The following is a 24477-nucleotide window of genomic DNA, read 5'->3' on the forward strand; positions in this document are numbered from 1 at the left end:
TCAATTTTTCCATGCATGGGTTTATTACGAAATCAGATATTTATGGGCAATCGTAACAGTTTCTACAATAATAAAGTTTAATACTTTAAATTACTTGGGAAGATTCCACGCATACTTGAATACTTATTTTAGTATCTCTATTATTCCTTAAGATGAGTTTTCTTACACTGCACAATAAAAACATTAAAGTGTTTCTGTTTTTCCCTGCGCTGCAATGTACAGCTTCATGCACTGCAGTCTTCGTTCTCACAAGAACATGCTATGTGTGCATCAACAGCGTCCTGCATATCCTCTGACTTCTGGTCGAACTTCGTCTGTTTGTCTGTCAGGCTGGTAGCTGAATCTGATGGGGAAAAAGGAATGAAAAGTAAACGGTGTACTCCAGAAGCAGTTTTGCAAGGTACAGCATTCACCATGCACTAGTCGTTAATTACAGCAGGCTTGGCTTCTCCTCACTGGCTTACGTATTTATATCTGTCTAAGTTACGCAGAGATGTTCCAGGAAACCCACTTAATTAATAAGCCAGTTCTACACTGAAAACTACTACTTCCACGTAGAATTTTATTAGTAATACATTTAGGAAAGGTTATTGTGGTCTTAAAGGGAAAAAAAACTTGGAAAACAGCCATGAACCCTGCATCTTATCTAATCTCTTATGATCTACAATATACCTAGAAAAAAAGACATCCTCCTGTGTCACTGCACCTGTGTGCAGGAATCCTGTCCACACCTGCCTTTCTATTGCCTAAATCAGCTCACTGAAATAAGATCATGCCCAAAGGCAGCGATATATAAAAATATACAAGGCGCGGTTCCCTGTTTCAGGGTGCTGCACGCGATCAGATGTGGCTGAACCCTCGCAGGCTGCAGTGCACAGGTTTTCAGCTGAATCACAATGTTGACTGTGTTGTTATCCTGCCCCGTACCCTGCTAGTTCACAGCACCATGAAGAGGAGTTCGGTTTAGATTGTAAATGGCGGTATGATGAAAAACGTAGTAAAATTACAACAGAAAAACATCTCTCTCGCTGAAGAAAGTTTTACATATGAATGGAAACAGGGAAAGGTCTTCAGTCAATAGTGCAGTGAGTCCATCCCTACCTGTGGCTATGTTAGATTATTCATACATTTCAACTGGAATAACTGAGTCGAGGCACAACCTATTTAGACTTTCGTGCAGCTCCTATTCCATAGGCTTTCTATTGACTTACCAGCTGGGAGACAGTGGAAGCCAACAGTGACTGGAGTAGTCTTGGTGGCGGAGCATCCTTTCACACAGCGCAGCACGGGCTCTGTAGAATAGCACTTGGACTCTACACCCGCAAGCTGAACTGTCTTCTCAAGCTTCACAAACGCCCGTCGCAGTTTGCAGGCTGTAACACAGTCACTGGTGATAGTTTATGCGCTTATGGACAAAATCTTCAGATCTTCCCAGACTGACCCACCTGCCAATGTTGCCAGTTTGCGAACAAATTTCCTCTATGAAAACTATATTTTGATCATAAGTAAAGCAGCATCCCTGACTGATAAACTTATCAAAGCAGCTAATTAGATATGGAGCTACGGAAAGTTAATTTCAAACGCGACTGGTTTGTTTCTAGATTAGCATGTGGAAACATAGTCTGATATACATTTTGCAAAGTAAACTGGCTCACAGAATAGCTGCAAACCCACACTCAAAAGCTTTGAATATTCAGCACTGGAAAGAAAGGGGGGATTTCTGAACAAATGAAAACAACCGCTAAAGAATTACACTATTACCACTGTCATTCAGACTGAGAGTTGCTGCAGAAAGACCCCAAAAGTCATGGCCGCCAGCCAGTAATATTGATCTTGTTTTGGATTCCCAGTACAAGCAGCTACAAGTGTGTGAGAAGCTAAATGGACCACAATTTATTCCTGACTATAAGCGTTATTCTCTAAAATTTCAGCCACTTCCACCATCTGTGAAAAGGAAACACAACGTGTGGTCGCTACCAACTATGTGAATATTATGGTGTATGTGCATGTGGACTCCGTACCCATCTAAAGCAAGTTTGATGCCCGGTGTCCTTTAAAAAGATATAGCAGAACAGCAGTTGATGTACAGCTAAACACGTAAAAGCCACCTCCAGGGACCAAGGAAACCCTTGCCACCAGGGCAAGTCATCTTTACAAAGGCAACGGGCCTCCTCTTGCAGCACCGTGCTACGCTGTTGCATCATAACCCCAGCGGAAAGCACCGAGCATGCCATATGATCCTAATCTACTGAAACACTTAAAATACAGCTTTTTTTATTTCAACCATGTAATTAAGTCCCTGGAACTGCTCATGTACTTAAACGCTTTGCTTGACTTGTCGCACTGGCTCAAAATCAGGTGGTCAGCCACGGTAAAATAATTACTAATCCCTGCCTGATTTTTCTGATGGATCAAATACTGGCTGGAAAATGCTGTTGTGCTTAAATCAAAGCATTCCGTGGGAATTTATCCTCTTACATTTTTTTCTGATCTTCTTCTAAAACACTTCAAAACTGAGAGGTTTTGTTTCAGCTTGGTTATTTAATTTCAACTGACTTGTAGTTTTTGGCTTGTTTCTTTAACTTGTAATTACTTACTCCTTTCTAAACTGACAAATACTTTTTATACTTAATATAACTTAATAATGATCCCTTTAAAAGTGCTTATGGATTTAAAATTTTCTAAATAAATTCTACATTTTCTGTACAACTGCAGTAATAAATTAATCAGAGCTTGCATACCTCCTATACAAGGCTTTTCTTCCAAAATCCAAGAATGTCCAAAGCTCACTGCATCTTTAGCTAGGTATCCATTGGGCATCCGATACTCCTGTTCACATTCTGCATCATATTTTCCACATATTCCACACATTTTCCCTGCCATCCACAAAGCGACTTGAATCTTCGAGGAAAAAAAAAAAAAGAAAACCATTTCAAGTTAAAAAAAATATAATACCTATGGAACAGACTTTTGCTGTGTAGGTTTCAGCGTAAGGTAATGCACAAACATTTAAAATCTCTTTGCTAAGAATTCAAAAGGGTCTGGCAGTCAGATGCCAAACTCCCATGGTGCTGCAGCGTCTTTAGCTGTTACAGCCTTTAAAACCTACTGTGCCAGTCTAGTATGTTGTTAGTAATTGTCTAGATTATTAATATGCTGAAGCTTTTGTCTGATGGATGCTTTCATAGTACAGGTGATAGATACAGTACAGTTTACTGATTTCTTACATTCCCATTTCACATTATTTTTGAAGCATTCATTCATCTTAAAAGGATGGCTGCATTTTTGCTGATTTGAAGAATTATACAGCTGTAAGAACAGCAGATAGGAGCTGAAACCTCATCTTTCTTGCAAATGCACTGCTGGCTCAGCGTGTGTACGCTCCCAGGCCCATTTCCCAACACACACCTGAACTGCAAGAGTAAGGTATTTTTTTTTGGTGAAAGATTCTCACTTCTTCCGCTCAGAAATAAAGAGCAGGACTGTGCAACCCTGCAGTGTCACCTTCCGTTCAGTGTTTTTTGGGCCCTGCACGCATTTGCCTTTGCCACTGTGTACTCTTGCACCTACACCTACAGATTTAAGGGAATCCTATGGAAATTTTGCAGCACCCAAGCTTATGAAGAAGAAGAACGATACCCTGAATGTGTATCCATCAAAGTACAATTTGTCAATGCCATACGCTGGGGCAACAAGCACAAGCCCTTGCTTTTCACTGTGGATCCACAGAGAAGCACCTAGAAGAAAAAACAAAACAAAGCAAAACCAAAAGCAAAACAGGCCCAAGCTAGCTTCTCTAAGAAAGAAAAAAGCAACTGTCATGTTTCTAATATGTTCTTTTCCTTAAAATGCCTCAGTTGTTCTGTTCAAGAAACAAAACATATAGGAAAACAATGTAGAAGGGTATATGTATAGAAAACAGGTGTTTGTAAAAAGTTGGAAAGCAATTTTAATGATAACTATTTATTAATTTTCCTCTGGGTAATTTTTTCTTTGGGTTATTAACATGAATATTTATTTCTAGAAATTATTACAGAGCTGTCTATAATATCTGTATAGTTGTGCAGCTTTACAAGGCCCTGACTGTACTATAATGGAGTGAGGAAATACAAAGAACACCATGACTGTCACTGGAGCCACTTCTAGCACAGTTATCACTTCCCAAGTACGTAACAAATAGGTCAGAGCTCAGCACTGGCAGACACTAACCCAATTTCAGCAAGCCTTAGCCTGATTTGTATACTAGAGCTCTACAGTCAGGAAACACCTGCACTGCCTATAGCCCCTGACTGCATAGCACAGAATGAAACACGGCCCTCCTGTGTCCTTTCACAGAAAAAAAACTATTCCTGCTTTGAGAGAAGCAAGCAGGCTATTTACCAGTACTCCATATTTATCCCTAGCAGATTTCAGAATGCTAGCCAAATGTATGCCTACAAATCATATTAGGAAAAACATTGATATACAAGTGTCGTGAGTTTTATAAAAGCTATGCTTCAAAATGTTTTAATCAAGCAAGATTTTATAGTATAACCAAAACGAGTCTCAGATTTGGAACTCCAGCGGGAGCTGCAGGAATGTATGAAAAGGAGGGATCTTCATGTTAGTTATATCTTGCTCAGTTTGGCCACTTCAGGAGCTTCACACTCTGTCAGGCTTTCTAGATGTCCCTATGCAAGGGAGTACAATACATGTTCTTAAACATTAACCTTACAACCAAAGGTAGAAACGCTGATTGAATACAAACTGGTGGAATCTCTTTGATAGATTTTTTTTTCTTTTTCTCTTTCTTTTTCTTTCTATCTTTCTCCTAAAACACACGTGAAAATGAAATAAGAGATGCTGCATCACTTACCAGCAGATATGTATGAAACATTCCTCGTGGGGCTTTCAACCCCATCTACCAGCAGTTTCACCTGTCCGTTCACAGGATGCATATCAATTTCACTGTTAAGGAGAAAAGCGTTCATACCCTGTATCACATTCATACACATACAGTGACAAAGGCATTTTCCCGCTCACTAAATACCACTGGTCACAGCAGAAGCTTATTTCAACTACTTGAATTGCATCAGGGTGTTCTTGTCACCTAAGCTGCAGGATAACATCATCAGCATCACATTCAATGTGCATGGAAAGTAGGTAAGGGGGATGCTGAAATCCCACGGGCTGGTAACCGTTGCAGTAAAGCTCTCGTGGTAAATGTGGACATCACCTGGCAGGAGTTACTTACTGGCTGCCAAGCTTGATGTTGATTGCTTTCAGGTTCATAGCTTCTTTGGCATTCCTCATCATCACTAGGAACTTCAGGTCAGAGCTGCAATCCTGAGCCAAGATGTGGTAGCAGTTGGCGGGCATCGTGTAGTTAAACTGAACTTCATTAAAGGTTGTGATCTTGTTGTGGGAAACTGAGCAGCGAGCTGGTTAAATAAAACGCCAGTGAGTATTTTCTTTTCCATAAAAGGAAGTCATTAAATGGCAGATTTTATTTCTAGTGCTGTATTATTTTAGCTTTATATTTTTTTCCACGATGTGATTTTTTTTGGTATGGATTACAGGGGCTTTTGGCTACTAAGCACTCGTAAATTTTTTAAAAAGCATGGAAAATATATTCCTCTATCTATCAAAAAATAATTGGCAGAAAGTTTAAATGTTACCAATTCAGATAATTGATATCTTCATCCCTGAAATGCTGATGATTTCTATACTATACGTACACAATATTCTCTCCCAGATTAACCATCCTCGCATTATTACAGCATATTTGGTAATTAACTGGAGACAAATAATCCCAGAAAAATTCAGAAGGTGCTCAAGTAATTCAGGAGACTGAGGAGGTCATGCTTCTGAACCAGATTAGACCCTGACCTTTCAAATTCTCGAGCACTGCAGAGGGGGCTTCAGCAAAGACATTCCAGATGGGAGGCTGCAGCTCTGAAGCTGGTATCCTCGGACCTACAGGGAGTGACAGGGGAAGCCTCATGGCTTTTTCATAGAGGATCATCTGAAAAGGAATTCAAAAGCACATTCAAAACACACTTGTGCCAGCTATTCACAGCAAACAGCTGAGATCAGCTTTTTCTCCTATTTGGAAATTGATTTCGAATTTTTCTACTTTGGTTGACAGAGAATTTATGTGACCATAATTCACCTGACTCACTGTCTATGAGCTTTTTGCTTCTGCTTACAGTTTTCTCTCATGGTTTGTGTCACCATTCAGATATTAATTAGGAGAGAATTAATTACTCTCCTTCAAAGGTGGTTAGGTGTACATTATGGAGCTACTGCAGACGGAAAAGCATGTCATTGTGAGTACCCATGGCATTCTCTTTTTCCATGAATAAAATCACTCTATGAATATTCTTGGACATAAAATCAAAAAGGTTGAAAATAAACAAAAGTCATTTTCATCATTTGCACACAAAATGATGCTTACTTAATTTTGCTTTCTCAGAAATGGTCACTGTAATTAAAATGCTCATTCTTCTAGTAGGGAAAAATAGGAGAGTGATAATACTATTTCATAATTACATCGGGAAGCTTGATAACAACATCACATGTCCTTGGAGAAGTTAGAGCCACAATCATCTTGGCTTGTTGAGAAGGATTCTTGTCTGTTTTTTCAGAGAACCCCAGCATAAATGCAGCCCCAGGGACAAACTTGTAAAACCTTCAAGAATTCAAATCAGAAAGATCTGGTGAAATAGAGAAGAAGAAGTGGCACACATCCCAACCAGGCCTTCTCACATCAGTGTGTAAGTAGCATACAGTCTTCAGGTTCACTGGTTAGGTCCCCATGACCACCCTCTGCTTTACTGATCAAGTGTTCTGTGAAAGGAAGGATCTGTTCCTCAGTTTTCAGTAATTATGTCCAGTATAAACAATTACTGTACCTTACAACAGGGTGGCTATGATCTCCCACTCAGCTTTTGTGTCTGAAGGCAGGACTCAGGTCAGAGAATAAAACAGTAGCCCGTATATTAACCACTAGAACCTTGTGGGTGGATGCTGATTTTTCCTAGTTGACTGATACCATGAATGAGTGTCACTAGAGACTAAAACCTCACCATTCTGCTATGGATCTGACACTTGAAGGAACTTTAGACCACTCCAATTTCACTTGTACAGCAGGGTGGGCAGCAAACCGCCCGGTTACCAGCTCAGTCGAAATCTTGTAGTCCTGGCAATTCCGGCCCCATTTCAGGTAAGCCTATAACGGAGAGAGAAATGGCCCATTTTAAAATGCATGGAATACATTTTAAATGCGTGGTTTTCATGGGATGCATACAGCTTTATATAACTGTTTTTGAGCCTTACCCTCGCCTTGTGAGCATTGAGGACTGAAGCATCAGCACAGAGCTTCCACTTGCTTGAATCTGTGAGGTTTGACACAAATACCTGCATCCGGGGCCTGATGGAGTCAATATCAGCATATACCACAAGCTGGAGGCCTCCTATCTTCTTATCGTTACGAATGCCATGAAGAAAAACAGCTAATACTGGTGTTTTAACATCTCCCAAAAACTTAGGCTAAGGAAAAGGGGGAGAAAGTATGCAAAGAATATATTTTTAAAAGGGTTACCATGGAACATTTTAGAGGCAAGCTCTAGATGGATAAATGGAAAATTAGCAATGGAACTGCAAATATATACCAGCATATGTACCACACACACACACAACTCTCATGCATATGTCTTTAACGTGCATGTGCCTCTGCATGCAGAGATGGATTTTACCACTGTATTTCATATGAGCCAAAATTTGTCCCATTTCCAAGCTACAGTTGGTACTGTGGAAATATTCATATCATTAGGATACAGTATCATGGAATCACAGAGTACCAGGTTAGAAGGGACCTCAAGGACCATCTAGTTCAACCTTTCATGGCAAAAGCACGGTCTAGACAAGATGGCCCAGCACCCTGTCCAGCCGAATCCTACAAGTGACCAATGCTAGGGAATCCACCACTTCCCTGGGAAGATTATTCCAATGGCTTATTGTTCTCACTGTGACAAATTTTCCCCTTGTGCAAATCTCCCGAGGAGTAAATTGTACCTATGACCCCTCATCTTTTCCAGTAATGACTATGTCTTTGTTGTTAATACCCATATATTTGCCTGTGAATGAAAGGAAGTGGTTCAATTTGGCTAACATCAGCTGTCAGTTGTACTCATCTCTCATTCTCACAACAGGAACATCCCCCAGCTAGTGTCCTCCTGTTTATCTGCCTGTTTGGTCTGTTGGCTTTCACCCCACACTTCAGCTGTGAGCTCTGTGGGGCAGGCAGGTTTGTGTTTGCACAGCACCCTAGCACAGAATATAATCCAGGATGTTGTCTTCAACATCAAGAAGCTCCCCCCTTGACAGCAGGGCCTTAAGCGTGCTATGACCTCCAATTCCTTCACTCCATCATTAGACTTCATCGCTTGTCCCAGAGAGCCAGCCTGCACACATCAGAGTGGGTGCTGGCGAGAGGCCGAGGTGCTACATGTCACCTCTGGAGCATGCCTTCTCTGAGGCTCCTCTTCGCCTCGGCCTCCACCACCAATGTCCTTGCACTGGCACGGCAGCACCTCGACTTCCCTCCTGGTTGCAGAGGTCACAAGATCAGTCTCTGCAGGCATCTGTTGGGTGGCATTGCCACGAGGGAAGGGTTGTGGTGCAAGTAAGAAGGATCCTCACCCCACTGCAGAGGAAAGCGCATGTGGTCTCACTTTCGATCAATACCTGAGACTTGAGAGGTTAGTATTTCTCCCTTCCCATTATCCTAGCTGTACAATTACTGCAGGTGCACAGCCACTCTGCCATTCTTCCAAGCTGTCAAAAAAACCCTAAAAATGATGCAACTAACCTGGGAAGCAGCTCGAGACGAGGCATGACTGGATCTGGTAGGGGCGTACGTGCTGCTAAGCTGGTCAGCTGGGAGTTTTGTTTTGGGGAACTGCAAGAAGAAAATACATCATGCTCAAGAGGGTAACTTAAAAGCATGCTTGAAGAAATTGGATGAGGCAGTGCTGCAGAATATTCTCTGTACTGCACTCGGTGTTGGCAAACTTGCGTTCCAACACTGAGCAGCTCAATGACTTGTAATATAATACACTTTGTCCTGCCTAATACATGCGATCTAGCTCGGAAAAATCTTGTTTACCCCTCATATGAGACAAATAAGGAACATGTCTAGATGAGAATTCCCTGTGTGAAAAAACAATGGACCAGAGCAAGTCAAATTGAACCACCTCGCGATTCAATATGAAAGAGCAGAACTGATTCATTTTACTTCTGCAAGTGCCTGATCAACTGGAGGACACAATGAATGGAAAGGATCAACAGGATGGACACACGCAGCTGAATTTTTTACTTTTTGAGGAACTCTAATAACAAGTACACTGCTCCTGGCTGGATCACAGCCTAGGAAGAATCTTCTGCTGAACTGAAGTACCAAAAAATAAGGTATCCTCCCACATTTGTCCACATAGCTCTCCCGGTGTGGATCAACAGTGATCCCAACCCAAGAAACCAAGTGATAAAAGCCAGTCAAATGACCCAAGCTCTTGACGGTAGGATCTTTCTTCTTCCAAAGTGTGTGTCGCCAGTCCCTTGTGCTGCTTTGGTGGAGATTTGCATCTACTTTGCAGAGCCACAAATGGCATCATGCACACAACACAAAGGAGAACACAGTGCTCTGTATTTACACATGTCAGAACCACCACACTTGGTGTACCAGATGTTATCAGTACTGTAATTTTCCTCAGCAGAGGCCTCTAAGGTTTCCATTTGACTCATGACAGATTCCACACTTAATTTACTGAGGAAAGAAAAACTCACCTCTTGTCTATGTGCTGATCTAAAGCGATACTTATAGATCTCATGCTCATCCTTTGAAAATGATAAAAACAAGAAGATTAAAAGCCTCAGAAGAAATGCTGCAATTACATTGAAATCTGAGCACTGGGAACTAAGTAAGGATTTTACTAATTATCATTCATACATAGTTCTGTATGCTTAGTCACAAGCACATAATGCAAGACTTGAAGTAGTTTATATATAGCGTTAATGCTCCTACTGCAAAATTAAGACAGAGACATGCAATGTATATCAATGGAAAGTAGTAAATTGGCAAAAAATGGTTCCCTGCCTGTAACAAAAGTTTGAACAGACTCGTGGAAATTTTTGAGATGCTTTGAATTAGACACCTGAGACAATGATTTAAGGCGTGTTTGCAGAATAAATTTTGCAATTTTATGTTGCTAAAATTTACACTGTCAATTCATAATTTTCTGATTTATGATGCAAAGCCGGCTGCCATCAGGGATGTGATTCATGAATATTAGCAGTATCAGTCAGTTTACTGACAAAGTTACCCATATTTTGGAGTATGTGCTGCTGCTGCTGCTGCTGCTGTCACCTTCCAGATGTCCTGAATGATGCCTATGGCTATGGTGACTCACTGACTTGCTGCTGCTGCTGCCATTCAGGTACCTTGAGTGATGCCCATGGCTATGGTGACTCCTGCTGCTGCTGCTGCTGCTGCTACTGCTGCTGCTGCTGCTACTACTGCTACTGCTGCTGCTACTACTGCTACTGCTGCTGCTACTACTGCTACTGCTCCTCCTCCTCCTACTGCTTCTACTGCTACTACTGCTGCTGCTGCTACTGCTTCTACTACTACTGCTGCTGCTGCTGCTACTGCTTCTACTACTACTGCTACTACTACTGCTGCTCTTGCTGCTTTTACTGCTGCTGCTGCTGCTGCTCTTGCTGCTTTTACTGCTGCTGCTGCTGCTGCTGCTGCTCTTGCTGCTTTTACTGCTGCTGCTCTTGCTGCTCTTGCTGCTTTTACTGCTGCTACTGCTGCTGCTGCTGTTGCTGCTCTTGCTGCTTTTATTGCTGCTGTTGCTGCTCTTGCTGCTTTTACTGCTCTTGCTGCTTGCATCTTTGTTTCTTGCTTGCTTCACTTGATCCTTCTCTTCATCCACGGCCTTTTTACGATCAGGAGAAGCAGCAGATGATGAGGAAGAAGAGGAGACAGCTGAGGAGGCAGAAGATGAGCTGGAGGGAGTTTTTGCATTGGGGTCTGTCCCAACCTCTGTTAGCATAGTCTTTCCTTTCTTAGAAGGTTGCTTCTTCTGGTGTCGTGTTTTATTTGTAACCTGCAAAAACGGTTCAAAGAGAAGTGCAAGAGGGGGGGATACATCTGGTTCTGTACTGACAAAGTGAATTCTCTCTGGGTGTCAGAGAAGCTGCTCACATCAGCCTTTCACAGAACAACACTTACTGCAGCAGCTGTGGAACTCCCTTGGATCCACCCCACCCAGCTGGAATCCAGCCCAGCACAGAGGACCAGCCCCAGCTGGATGCACCCCATAGGATCAAACCCTCCACACGTGGCACGGGCTGACAGGCCTGGCACTGGCACCTTTCAAACTAGCCCCATCCTTGCTTTCCCGTGCCAGCCTTCCACACTGAACTTCAAACCCTTGGCTTCATTTATGGGGAAATCTTCCCACCTCCCATGCTCAAAGTCTCTTACCTTGAACACATTTTCAATGCCTAGAATCTTCTTCAGTTTAGCTTGAATGTCCTCATGTGGAGATGCCTCATCCTCTTCCTCAGACTCCGAGTTTACCACACGAATTATTTTGGAAGCTGCGCTGGATCCTGCCTGAATCTCCAGCTGAATTTTGTCAATATCAGCATCTGTTTGAACTACACAGCAATTGCACACATTAGAAGGTTATACTGCTTCAAATAGCACCGGCAAACCTAAGACGACAAGGTTTGTGCTCAATATTGTACCTGGCGTCAAGACTATTTTAGCTTCATGTTCTCCAATTAATCTATGCAAATACGTATTTTTTAGGAAACTGGCATCTTGTGACCTTCTGGAGAAGCAGAGCTGACAACCAAGATGATGCAGTTTGATGCAAATATCTCGTTTATGAGTTTTTCTTCCTGTGCCATGGCGAAGTTCCTCTTGAGAGCTATCGGCATGTTTCTTTGGCATGCTGTCAGCTCCTTGCTGCATTGGAGACAAGTACATAAATACCACTGGGAGCATATCATAGGCGAGAGTAAAACTGCAGACATGTGCATCACAGAGAGGGTAAATATTACTATATCAGCAAAAAGAAATAGGTTACCATTGTGAAAACTTCACTGGAAGCTCTATCTGATGGTTTGAAAGGTTCTTCCACAATATTTAATGATGCGTCTTCTGGGAGAATTGAGGTCTTCTTTTCAACACCTAGTTCTCCTATATTTCTTGATACAGCAAAAGCCTTATGTCTGTTGATATGTGCACAAAAAATGGTAAATTATTCCAACCTCTTGTTTTTGGATTAAATGGAATACGTCCCTGTCTGTATCATGTGACAGCACAGTGGTATGTTGTTTGAACATAGGGATTGTGTATGCAACTATAAGTATAAATATTATTAGAGACAAATAAAAGTTAATGACAAACATCAGTCCCTTATATCACAGGAAGTTTTCAAAATCTGGATAAGTTTAAACAAATGTCCAAAACATGAAAGGCATTCATTTAAAAATAAAAATGAAAACCCCTAAAGGACAATACAATAATAAACAAATAAAAATTAAACCCACAAAATAATATACAACTAAAATCAAAATTAAACTCCTAAATAATTCAGGTACCTTTTGACTTTTAACTCCCCTATTTCTCTTACTTGCTCTTAATCCCAAAGGTTGTGCTACACACTAAAAAGTCACCCTGCCTACCTAGAAACCTCCATAAGAAGTCAGCGAATGGTGAACTTCATAAGGTTTCAGCAAAGCAACAGAAAGTATTCTGACGTAACGCTACTGTACCTTCCAACCACTATCTCAGTTTCCTCATGGCATGGATTTGTTTCAATCTTAATATTTTTCAGTTTCATGTCTATCTTGGCATCAAACTTCATTGGCACTTTTGCCAGGACCTTGCCTTGAATTTCAACAGCATGTTGAAAGTATTCTGTGTTGACACCCATTGACGCGACTGTATGTACATATAAGCTGAAACAGAGTGAAGCGGTCAGATGTAAGGAAGGTGCTCGTTTTTAACATGCGGTTCTGCCTTTTCATAAAAACCCTCCTTAGAAACCTGCCATACCTTGGGGTTATGTCAGACCGAATCTGCATGGAGGATTCAAGAAACTGGGAAGGTTTAAAATCTCCGCTTAAAGGGGGGGTCATCTTTCCATCAACTGCAAAGGACAGAACAACATTTAAAAATGGTAAAAGTGAAGGAAAGGATTTTAATTTCAGCAAGACACAGTTTTCAGGAAGAGGTGTTGTTTTGATTAATACAAAAAATATGGCTGGAAAACAAAACAGACTTTGGGGTACATGAGATCTTTTATGAGTCTGAAAAATACTGAAAATGTACTGAAAGCTTATTCTGTAGGCAAGGCTTCATATGCAACATATTGAAAATAGAAATAAAAATAGAGTAAGAAAATGAAGAGCTGACCCAAAGTGAAAGTTTGTGACTTAGTACAACATTAACATTTCAGAAACAGATGGTGCCAGAAGACGGAGTGAAAGGTGGGCAACCAGGCTAAACAAGCCCGCTCTCCAGTCTTTCTTCACATCAAGTATGAACATCTGTCTTGTACTGCAGATCCAAAACTGGACACTGTACTCCAGATGCAGCCTCAGATAAGCTAAACGGGGGGGGGGGGGGGAGGGAATTTTCCATGCTAGCTGTGCTGTTGCTGTTGCAGCCAGCGATGCAGTTGGCCTTCGTCACCACAAGAGCACACTGCTGATCCACCATACCACTTGTCCTCCAGGCCTCCCCGGCCTTTTTCTGCAAAGCTGCTTCCTGCCTGGGTGATGCCCAGCCTATACACCTGCATGGGTTACTCCAGCCCAGGTGAAGGGCTTTGTACTGCCTTTGTATAATTTCATCATACTTCTGACGGGACATCCCCTCCAGCCTCTCAGGGTACCCCAGGGTGGCAGCCTGTCCCCGCCCCGCCCCGTGCAGTGGCTGCTCCCACCAATTCAAAGTCATCATTGACACATCATTGACTTGTAATAGTGCCTTCTTTTCGAAAATTTAGACTGTCAAAAAAGACCATGGACAAGTGCTAACGATGAAGGAACGTTGCTCATAGCAAGGCACCAAGTAGATTTTCATCTGTTGACTCCTCTTGGAGATCAGCAGTTCACACAGCCTTCACTCACTTTGTAGCCCATCCATACAACTCATACCTCCCCAACTTAGCTACAAGGATGTTATTTTAAAAAAGAAAAAAAAATAAATAAAACCACCCACAAAACACGGGGAAGGAGTTCAAAGGTGTTATTAAAACAAACAAACCAAAACCAGCAAAGAATGGGCAGATTTGAGACTTCTATAAAGAGCGCAAGTACATGTAGTTCACCCCTCATTCCTTATGTGGTGTCAGCAAAAGGAAGGGTCAGTTTTTGCCTAAATTAAATTCTGCTGCACACCAAACAGCATGATCACTGAATTATCTTCTTGATAAGCAACTGTACTTGCATATTTAGTCTTCTGAAAGAGAACTCTATCTCTTTTCACAAGCCCTCTTCTCTTCCTGCCTTCTCTAACATTACTGGTAGTTCTCTTTTACTGCCTTCTATTTTCATCCCTGTTTAAATCACCATGGAATCCTGCCTAGCTTGTGTGTGCCTCTCTCAGGACCTACCCCCTTCTGCCCGTGTCTGCAGTCAGCTCCCCAAGCAGCTCTTGTTTTTTCTGGCCTTGAATGCTGTGACCTTCCTCTCTCTCATTTCCCAGATTCTCTCCTCACCTTCCCTGCCTTCAGTCCATTACAAGAAGAGGCAGAAATCAGCTGTGTCCGGCTTCTCTTCAAACATCTTCATTACCTACCCTCAACTACAAAAATCAGTTCTTTTACTGACTTTCTCTTTTTTCTCTTCTGTCTCCAGCCCCTCTCCGGCTGCCCCTCTTGTCCCCTGCTCAGAGCTCGCACAGCTGATCTCGTACTTCCCAACTCACCGCTGAGTGCCACACGTGCCAGAGCAGTAGTGTACGACCCGTACTCCAGTGGCAGGCCGGTGCAGGTAGGGACGATGTATCGCACCTCTCCCAACCACACCGGCTGCGTCCATTGTCCTGCAATGCCGTTGCGGATTTGGCTGGCGATTCTCTTCATCACGGTGTTCCTGTCGGCAGGTTCTAGCACAGTCTGCAGTGAAACAGAGATCCTAGAGGTTGGGATATAAAAGTACAACGGTGCAAAATCTTGCAAAGAAAAGTAGGGGTCCTTATACCTTCACAGCCTGTTGGAGGACTTCCTTATTGATGTTGGCGTAGGCCAGCTCTTGGCCAAATAGTTTCAAGTAGGCTGATATCAAGGGGGTTTCCGTCGGCGCCTCCTTCCATCCCAGCAGCTAGGGAACAGAAGAAGAAACACGCAAAGTTCCTTAATGCGACACTTTACAAATGGTAATTCAGCAAGGTGATCAAATCCGTCACTGACCAAGCTGCAACTTTCCACCGCTGCTCGCGTTTCTTTGCCGCATTGTAAACAGCACAGCGCCACTAATTCGGACGTACTCCCCATCATGGGGAAGCCCATGAATAGCCTCCTGCCCAGTGTTTTGTGTTCCGATGCAATAACGTTTACACAGAGGGTCTGGGCCGTCAGTACCACTAAACCCAGTTTGAAAGCACGGCGATATATCACCTTTCCTCTTGAAGGCAAAGGTATATTCTTGTAAACTAAGTGAGGTGGATGAAGGGAGGGAGGAGGAAGCCTGCCAGGCATGAGGCACACACTGTGCTGCAATGCCCGCCTCCCCGGTGCTCCTGCAGCCACACACGAGGCGGGGAGGAAGCAGGGCCAGAGCGAGACTTTGCAGAAGCTATCACGTCATCGCAGAAGTGATGTCCCCTGCAGTCCCACTGCAGGTGCCGCTTTCACAGAAATACTCGAGCTGACTGCTAGGCAGGTAGTTTGCCTTCTGAGACAGGGCTTAACTAGCACAAGAAGCCTCATTAAATACCCCTTCATATAACCCACACATAGCATTACTGGTAATACCTACAGCTTTTCCAATCTCCTTTATCTTTTTGTATGTGGGATATTCAGCAAACGGTATGTTTTGCTTCATGATGATGTCTGTGAGGCCTTCCACGCGGACACCAACCTACCAAAACAGCATGAGAAGGAGCAGTCTGAAACATACTTACAGGGAGGAAAATGTGTCATCAATTTTTAATTTTAATTTGCTTTAGTATCAATTTAGGTAAATATTTACCTCCACCAAATCAGCCACTGACCCTGCAGAATACGCCATCAGCTTGGAAATGATGGCTGACGGGAACATTGTTCCCGGGCTGTTCATAATGAAGACATCTCCGGCAGCACCAACTTTATAGTTATCTATGGCAGAAACAAACAGAAGGCACATCTTTTTTTCTGACCATTCTGCTTATCATTCAAGATCATATTTCTGCAGTTTTTCCCATTAGCGACTCTAAGATACATCACTACATACTTTTAACTGTTGCAGCCCAAATTAATAAATGGTTACTTGTGCGCTTTTAAATATGTGACTGTCACATTTAATTCCATTTCTTATTGAAATGCAGAATGCTGTGTTTCTCCAAAGGACTTAATGTCTCTTAAGGATGGATTTCTGAAGGGAAGGTTTCCTGGCCACTGAATTGCCTTTACTCACCAAAGTAACCACCAACACGTATGACCTTGCTATACCGGTAGCTCAGCCTGTCCAGTTTGGGGGCCAGCAGCTTAAGGGCGATATTGCAAGCTGAAGATCTAAACAAAACGAGAAAGGTGGAAAATATCCAGAAATAAGCTGCAGCCCATCAGAATACGAACTGAATTGAGTTTGTCAGCACCCGGAGCACTCACTAACAAGACTGCAACAGAACTTATTTGCAGATCGCCCCTTCGTTCCTGTCTCTGCTTACATGTTGTACGTGTATGGCAATCTGCTCTTCGACAAAGCCTTCATGTGGGAGTACACGAAACTGGCCACTTGCAAATTGCTCTCCTTCATTGCCACATTAGCTATCGTTGTTATTAAGGGAAGGGCAGGCCTCGTCTCAAAGATAACGGCACAGGCCATCATTCGCACTTCGGGGGGAAGCGACTGGTCTGCAAGGATCTGGATGAGATATCCCTGCACCTGCAGAGAGAAAACACAGTGTCTGCAATTACCAATCATTGAGACTCGGTTTTGCAGACTGGATCCACAAATAACCTGCAAGAAATATGGGAGAGGGGGTCGTAATCCCTGCAGGAAGGTTTCCTGATCTTTTTTACTGCACGGTTCCACGTCATTTTATTAAGACAGCTGAAGGGGCCGTGGTGGAACAGCCCGGTGAAGGGCTGGCACTGAATCTGAAATAGATGTCCCTGTATCAATGTACTGGGTCAGCCCACCACAGTCAAAAAGACATCAGCATAGCTTTTTGCATTGCTGACATTCAAAGGTTGGTGAATAACTTCAGAAGAGACAGCGGTAGATAATAAGAGAGATTCATTCTTTGGAGTAACTCCACTGACTGGGTGAGCATGCTTCACTATTTTAGATCACTTTTTAAAGGGGACCTTCAGCAGCTCACCAAAGACAGTCTGAGTGGATGGATGCTGTCTCATATGGCTCCTATATCTAAACCATCTGAAAGGCAGCAGTCTTGCCTATGCTCATGGTGCCAGCGGCCTCAGAGGGGGGCCGGTGGTGACTCATCCAACCTTAAGGGAAGGGTCTAAAAAGAGGCAGAGTAATGTCAACATTTTGCCTAGGAGGTCAATAGAAAGTGTCCCTCTCTCCCCTCTTGACTATGGAGGCAGGTTAAATTATATGTCTGACTTTTAGGTGGCTAAATTTCCACCATATGTAACTAGCACAGGACTTAATCGGTTATGTCAGATGACTAAAGAAACACTGCTGGTATCCTTCTGGAAGCTTCCTACTGACTAACAATTATTACAGCTTAGCAAAAAAAATCAGCTGAAATATAAAATTGTATTGTGTTGTTCTTAAACATAATCATTTTTTTAAACATGCTAAATCCACAGACATGATACCATTAAATTCATTACCCTTTGCAGTATATATGCTCTAATTCACTCAGTAAAGAAATCTCTGACAGGTCATACTTACTGTTTTGGGGTCCTTCCAAGCTATTTTTCTCATGGCCAATATAGCATCAATCTGAATGTGGATGGGGATATCAGAAGCACTGGATGAAGATGGGGGAAGGAACTTCACGATGCGCTTGATGCTGGCTGGTTCTCCCATGTTACCAATGCACTTCAGAGCTAATTTCATTTTGTCTTCACGGCCCCTGCTGATCGCTTCATCTGCCAGGTCATGGATGGGCTATGGGCAAAGCACAGTTCAGTCTTTTCTTCCTAATATATAGATTGTCCGCAGTGTTCCCCTTACTGAAAAACCTATCGCAATAAACCAACTGGGTTTAATAACATTATTCAGTAACGGCTCCTCTCAGGAGTTTACCTTACAGTGTGAAAACTGTGTTTTCCGTGATGAAGCAAATACCTACATTAGTAAACTGATTCATTGCCTTTGTTCTGAAGGAGCCCTATGAAATATGTATTTGTAAGCCCAATTGCCATTTTTATACTGTATCTTAAAAGAATTAAGCTAATGCAATGAACATTACCAGGCTATTAAGAACAACCTGAGAAAAAGCCACCCACCTGGATAGCTTCTTTAGGACAAGCTGAGGTCTGAGAACAGTATCTATTGACCACAGAACTGTATCCCAAGCAGGCAACTTGCTGAAGCATGGGACTTTTCTGAATTCGAGAACTGGTCATTAAATCCTGGGGGGAAAAAAAGGGGGAAAAAATTACTTTGGTATTTAATACAGTGCTTGACAGAGCTTTCAGAGCAAGAAAATCATCAGAGCTTATCTGATGGGAGCAGTTTCAGAATGATTATTGTTCACATCCAAACAAATTAAATCAGCTTGTAGACATTTTATTTGCAAGCTTTACCTAAGAGCTTAATTGCCCAGTAGTTTCAGTATAAATAAGCATATATATCTATAAGCTTATATAGCACCATTTTGATTTTCTTCAACTGAGCAGAACACTGAAAATACGAAGATTATGGGTAAACTCTAAGGAATATCCTTAGAGCAATGTGAAACTCAATTATATTAATGACGCATTCTCACATCATATCCTTTTTTCCTATTCAAGAAGAATATTGGCTAAAGATGAGAAGAATCCCATTCAGAACAAATGGTTCATTATAGTGTCAAAATATTTTATGTTTGCACTAATACTTTCACTCGCAGAACTTTCCAGTTTATAGGAATAGTTTGCAATTAAAAGAGCCATTCAAATGACGTAACACACGAATCACCATTTGTTTCAGAAGTAAGAGATTGAAGTGGACAAACTTTTGTCTGTATGACATGTGATCCCAGCAAACTAAAATGGGAATTACTGTCAGAAGCTGTTATGGGAGAACGGTTTTTATATCGCTGTAGCAAAATAAAGACACAGGACTGTGTCTCCTCTCATGTACGTAGTGCCAAAAGAAACAAATGGTTCAACATTTGCACAAAACTGGTATACATGAGAGGAGAATCCAGTCTGTAACGTACTTTATGATCAAAGGTTGTCATCAGTTATCATTCCTTTTGGTATCAGATAGGAAAGATTCACATGCATTTACTCACTGCTGCTATTGGAACCGTCTGTTCATCAGCTTTCATCAAATGGAGAGCAAAAGAAACGCTTAGGAGAGTCTGAAGGTAGTTAAGGTCGTCACTGCGAATTCTGGTCTTAATGAATTTGAGTGCTTCTGCGGTGCCTGTCACAGAAACCGCACTCAGCAGCCATCGCCTGCAAGCAGGTGTTTTTTTTTTTAAAAGAAGAATCCTTAATTTTAGCTCCCAGTTCTCCACAAACGGAAAAGTTTCATATAAATTGATATAATGAAGTACCTGTAGCGGGGTTTGTCTGAAAATTGTCTCCAGATGGACTCAAGAGAATCAGCACTTGCTATCCGGCAGAGCTGGACGAGCTCCGAGAATCTGTATGGAACATCATCGTGGAAATCTTGTTGGTTATTCTGGATTATGTGCTGCAGTGTTTCTACTATCTGTTACAAAACACGAGAGAGAGAGAGAGAGAGAGAGAGAGAGAGAGAGAGAGAGAGGGCATACATAATTAAGTCCTTTGGAATTTATGATCATTAGTCTTTTATTATTTTTTTTTAATTAGGAAAGCAATTTGAAGACCTAAAAACACTATACCCGTTGCTCAGGGTTTTTCATCTTGATTAGCTGCAGCGGCATCTGTGGCAATGCTGAAGGGAACTGGTAACGAAGGCTTCCGTAGCTCCGCACGGAAACGTCTGGGGCGCTCACCCGCTCGCTTCTCACTTCAAGCAAGGTGAGTTGCTGTCTGTCAAGAGACAAGTGTCACGGGAGGAATTAATTCCCTCTGCCTTGGCTGTTTGTTGGTTCAGTGATACTGTGATGGTATCAGTTTTACTCTGTAATCATTCTTATCACAGTAAAATCTTTCAGTTTGCTAATGGATAAAGCCTTCTAATTGGAACAAAACAGTATTAGAGTTATCTATGATTAAATCGTTTCTGAGGAGCTAAACCGCTGTCTTCTGAATGACAGCTACCAACAGAGTAAGCAATGATCATATTTCTATGTGCCCCGTCTTCCTCCTGACACTATATTTTTCAGGACAGGGCAGTAAAGTTGCATTCTTATGGTATAAGCAAGCAAAAGAGCTTTTCTCCTTTTCTTCCACGTAATTCTAGTGCCAGGTTCACCAGGGTACAAATAAAGAATGGTTCACTGAATTTTTGGGAGTGCGGAAACCCCAAGTGTGAGCACTCGCAGTTTGCCCAGCTGCTGCGGAGCTCAATTCTCATTTCACTGCAACGGGGTGGGGGGTGAAAGGGACTGCCAGAACCTACAGTTATTGCCACTTTGTGAAGCAAGCCCACGTCCCACCTACTTTGCTTCCATGACAGCAACACCGGTAGGTTCACTGAATGGTGAGATCTGATACACCTGCTGCGACGCCACTTCTGTGATCAGGGTACCACCGTCTGACTGCTTCAGTTTGTAGGAGAAAGCCGCGGTCCCTTTTATGAGCCTTGCTTTCTGGAGGGGGACAGAGACACCCAAAAGCTGACTGGGAACAGAATGGCCGTGCTTCTAATAAGGAAGATCTTTCCAAGTTTCACATACCATCATGTCAACAGGACAAGGATAGATGTAAGCCGTCCCAATGCTCTTCTTCACCTTTTCCTGGCAATTATTTTGGTCTACGGTTTTCGTAATAGCAACTCGGCCGTTCTTCCTGTCTTCCTGGATGATGTACCTTGTATGGCAAACACCTCCAATTCCAGCCTGGCAGATCAGTAGAGATCATGAGACTTCCCGTTTATATCAGGATTTCTCTGAACAAACATTCTGAAGGAGCAGTAGGAGGGTACTGAACAGTCTTAATCATGTTCTGAAACCTGTTACCATTACACGCAATTAATCCTACTGAACTAAAAAAATAGACGTGAACAATACTCGGTCAGGGGATGGAGTTTAAAATTAAAAAGTAATCAATTAATTAATACCAACAATGAACAAACAGAATGGATCAAGCAGCTGTAGCTGGGAAGCCATAGAAGGAATACATTCATAGCTAATAATTCTTTTTTCTTTAAAGCATTGCCTTTTAAATCTTAAAGACAGACATCTTAAGAAAATCCAGCACAGGTAGTTTGTTCAATACATATGCACATGCTTTTGTCTATATGCATGAAAATTGACCTTTTGTGATGATGAATGTTTGAACGTAGATGCAAACGAACAGAAAATTGAAGCAAGAGCACCTAAAGAGGACACATCCTTTCAGCAAAGCAGCCTTAGAATGGAAAAAACAAACCTCTTGCAATTCATACACATTCTGTGACTTTTTAATGGTTATCTGTATCATGTTCAGTATTCCTCTCACTATGTTAATACACATATCAAGGCAGTCTTCTGGGCCATAAATGTTTCCAATCCGTCCACTATTGTATTCAAACTTGAAGGGCCGGCTAAAACACGAAGAAACCATCTGGGTGATTTTGGAAGATCGAGTGAAGGGGTCCTTGGGCCAGATGCCATTGTATTCCTCGAATTGAGGAGAGCGGATCTGGGAGGAAATTAAGAAAAGATACTTCTGTGAATACAATTATTTTAGTACTAAGTACGCAAACAGGTTGGAACAAATTAGCATAATCACTAGCTCAATATGCTTTCCTTCCAAATGTAGGCTTACAAGTTCATACATCTGCATCTGCTGTACTAGTAGGTCCTCATACACCTACTACATACAGCAGCTTATTCTTTTGTCTCTTGCTTACATTATTGTAAAACCACCATAAACTCGGGGGGGCTCAGCAGTGGCGTGGGTTTTTTTTAATCTTACAGAAGCAGTTAATGTATTGCTATTGTCTCCCAGGGACATTTTAAGCATTTCACTTGTGTTGACTCTATAGGGAGAAAGGCTAATTCAAAAACTAATTAAAACATTCAAATAAAATTCTCCCAATTTTTTCAGCCTTAAAAGAAATATTTCTGGTTTAGGTGAAATTTAGCATTTAAAAATTGTACATCATTCTGAATGCCAAAAAATAGTATTTTAGAATGTTTCATTTTAACTCATCCCCTTAAAAAAATTTTTTTTACTAAACTAGTTGCTATATTTGATTCATATTTGTGAATTGTTTAAATCAACCCATTTTTTTAATAATAAACCATCTATAAGCCTTTTTCTTCTTCCCCCCATACCGACACACAATGTAAATCGGAAGCAATTTCAGTAACTTTGGCAAAGTTACTGCCAGTTTAAGCGCCTCAGAGCACAGCCTAGTGCGCACCACGAAGGAACTTCAGGACGAAGACTACAGTGAGAACTGCAGTCCCTGGCCCATAATTTTGACTTCTTGCCCTCACTGATGAAAGATCTACAGCTCAGCTACAGCCAGTAAGAGCCCTGTCACTGAACTCTGCGCCCAAAAAGAAGCTCTCATTTGTACTCATTTGTAGCTAAATAAAACAGACAAATAAAAGTATTTTTCTGAAGCATATTTATTTCGGATGGGTCAGGTCCTGTCTCTGTTGATGATGGCAGAGGCATGACCTCACACATACAGATCTTTTACTGCATTATCCAAACACTGATATTATTACATGCTCCTTTTTGATGCCTTTCATTTTTTTTTTAAATCTTTCTTTTATCACTTATTACTTTTTTTCTTTAGCTTTTATCATCTTTTAAAGTCTACCTTCATTAATTACTTGCATGTCAATGATTCCACATACCCAAGTCCTGGCTTTCCACAGAAGTTGGAAATGCATGTTGAGAATAGAATCGAATCTTAAAATCAGAGCAGGCTTGAGTGCCTTGAGTTATAAATAAACACTTTCTAACAGAACCCCTGATTTTGGCACCTCTATTTCCGGTACAAATGCTTGAGGAACACTTGCTATGTACCATTTCCACATCAAACACCTCTAAGTGACTGGATGCCGAATCACTCGTCACTTCTGAAGCTTTAGCTCGCAGCTCATTCTCTGACAGCGCTGAGTCTCCAGTTTTGTTTCCTGCAGCTTTCCTGAGCCACAGACTAGCCAGGTGCAATTACATGACTGTGATTTATAGCTCACTTCTGTATTGTATGTTTGGAAGAAGGCACGGTACCTTGAGGAGGTAAGTGTTCTCCGAGAGCCCACTAATCTCTAGTTTGCTGCTAAAGCGCACGCCGGCTTTGGCTAAGTTCTTTTCTTGAAGCCCGTTCAACACCCAGCCTTCATAACTGTACAAGTGGCTCTTTCTGCTACTGAATCCAGGGTCTGTGGGGAAGAACAGCCATTTTCACAATACTATAAGCATGTTCTAGTAAGTAGGCATTGCAACAAAGTCACCGAAAGAAGGTTATAGAAGGAAATTCACTTACCGATGTCAAACTTCTGGCTACCTGCAAAAAGAGATGGAAAACCAGATGAGTAACATTCTGTCTAGATCCAATTGTTTCCACTGAACTTAAGGAAATTCTGGGAGAGAGATGAAGCAGCGATACGTGGGCTTACCTACAAGGGTGAGCGCTAGTGCTAGTACGAGTCCCCTCATAGTGAAGGTGAATGGGTCTCTGCCAGATATGGCGAGACTTTTATGGAAGAAAGCTCAGGAACACGTGGCTGTGTTCTGCTGAATTCTCAAGTTTTTTATCAGTTTATGTAAACACTTCCCTTTTTGCAATCATACTTTTTCCTCAGATGGAATAACAGAAATCAAGTCATACCTTGGCATCCCACCGATTTTCTCAAATAAGCCATTAGCTGGATGGTTTAAAAGTTTTTACTTAGCCTAGTAAAACAATTTTACTAGGCCGTTTACAATAAATTTACAATAAACACATTACTTAATCTCCTAGATTGTGTCACGGCTGGCTGCTGGT

At 41.9% G+C, this 24477-nt stretch overlaps 1 protein-coding gene across 2 annotated transcripts; it reads right to left on the bottom strand.

The window, feature by feature from the left end:
* On the bottom strand, positions 1–24197 carry LOC104045394 (vitellogenin-2). Of its 2 annotated transcripts, XM_064455425.1 has the most exons (36): positions 24110–24197; positions 23977–23997; positions 23721–23872; positions 21918–22169; positions 21224–21385; positions 20988–21136; positions 20264–20414; positions 19952–20109; positions 19685–19850; positions 18693–18818; positions 18133–18351; positions 16934–17151; positions 16681–16778; positions 16258–16382; positions 16045–16146; positions 15268–15387; positions 14993–15182; positions 13115–13208; positions 12832–13017; positions 12141–12285; positions 11797–12019; positions 11531–11706; positions 10520–11150; positions 10362–10453; positions 9826–9876; positions 8852–8941; positions 7318–7530; positions 7068–7210; positions 6532–6670; positions 5869–6004; positions 5234–5420; positions 4856–4947; positions 3640–3737; positions 2742–2901; positions 1212–1373; positions 1–343 (listed from the first exon to the last, which is right to left on the bottom strand). In XM_064455425.1, the coding sequence occupies exons 1-36, from the start codon at positions 24147–24149 to the stop codon at positions 225–227; spliced, it is 5586 nt and encodes a 1861-aa protein (XP_064311495.1). In that variant the 5' UTR covers positions 24150–24197; the 3' UTR covers positions 1–224. The 2 variants fall into 2 exon arrangements, with proteins under 2 accessions (XP_064311495.1, XP_064311496.1); XM_064455426.1 differs by having other exon boundaries at positions 10362–11150; positions 24110–24187.
* Between the last annotated feature and the right edge of the window lie 280 nt (positions 24198–24477).

The sequence above is a fragment of the Phalacrocorax carbo genome, chromosome 6 (assembly GCF_963921805.1).
Source record: "Phalacrocorax carbo chromosome 6, bPhaCar2.1, whole genome shotgun sequence".
Classification (NCBI taxonomy): domain Eukaryota; kingdom Metazoa; phylum Chordata; class Aves; order Suliformes; family Phalacrocoracidae; genus Phalacrocorax; species Phalacrocorax carbo.

Excerpts from the sequence above, each read along its gene's own strand:
- LOC104045394 (XM_064455426.1), bottom strand. The coding sequence starts at position 24,149 with ATGAGGGGACTCGTACTAGCACTAGCGCTCACCCTTGTAG. Across the intron at positions 11,151-11,530 it reads GCATTGAAAATGTGTTCAAG|GTTACAAATAAAACACGACA; the intron begins GTAAGAGACTTT and ends CCGTTTTTGCAG. Across the intron at positions 8,942-9,825 it reads GATCAGCACATAGACAAGAG|TTCCCCAAAACAAAACTCCC; the intron begins GTGAGTTTTTCT and ends TTCTTCTTGCAG.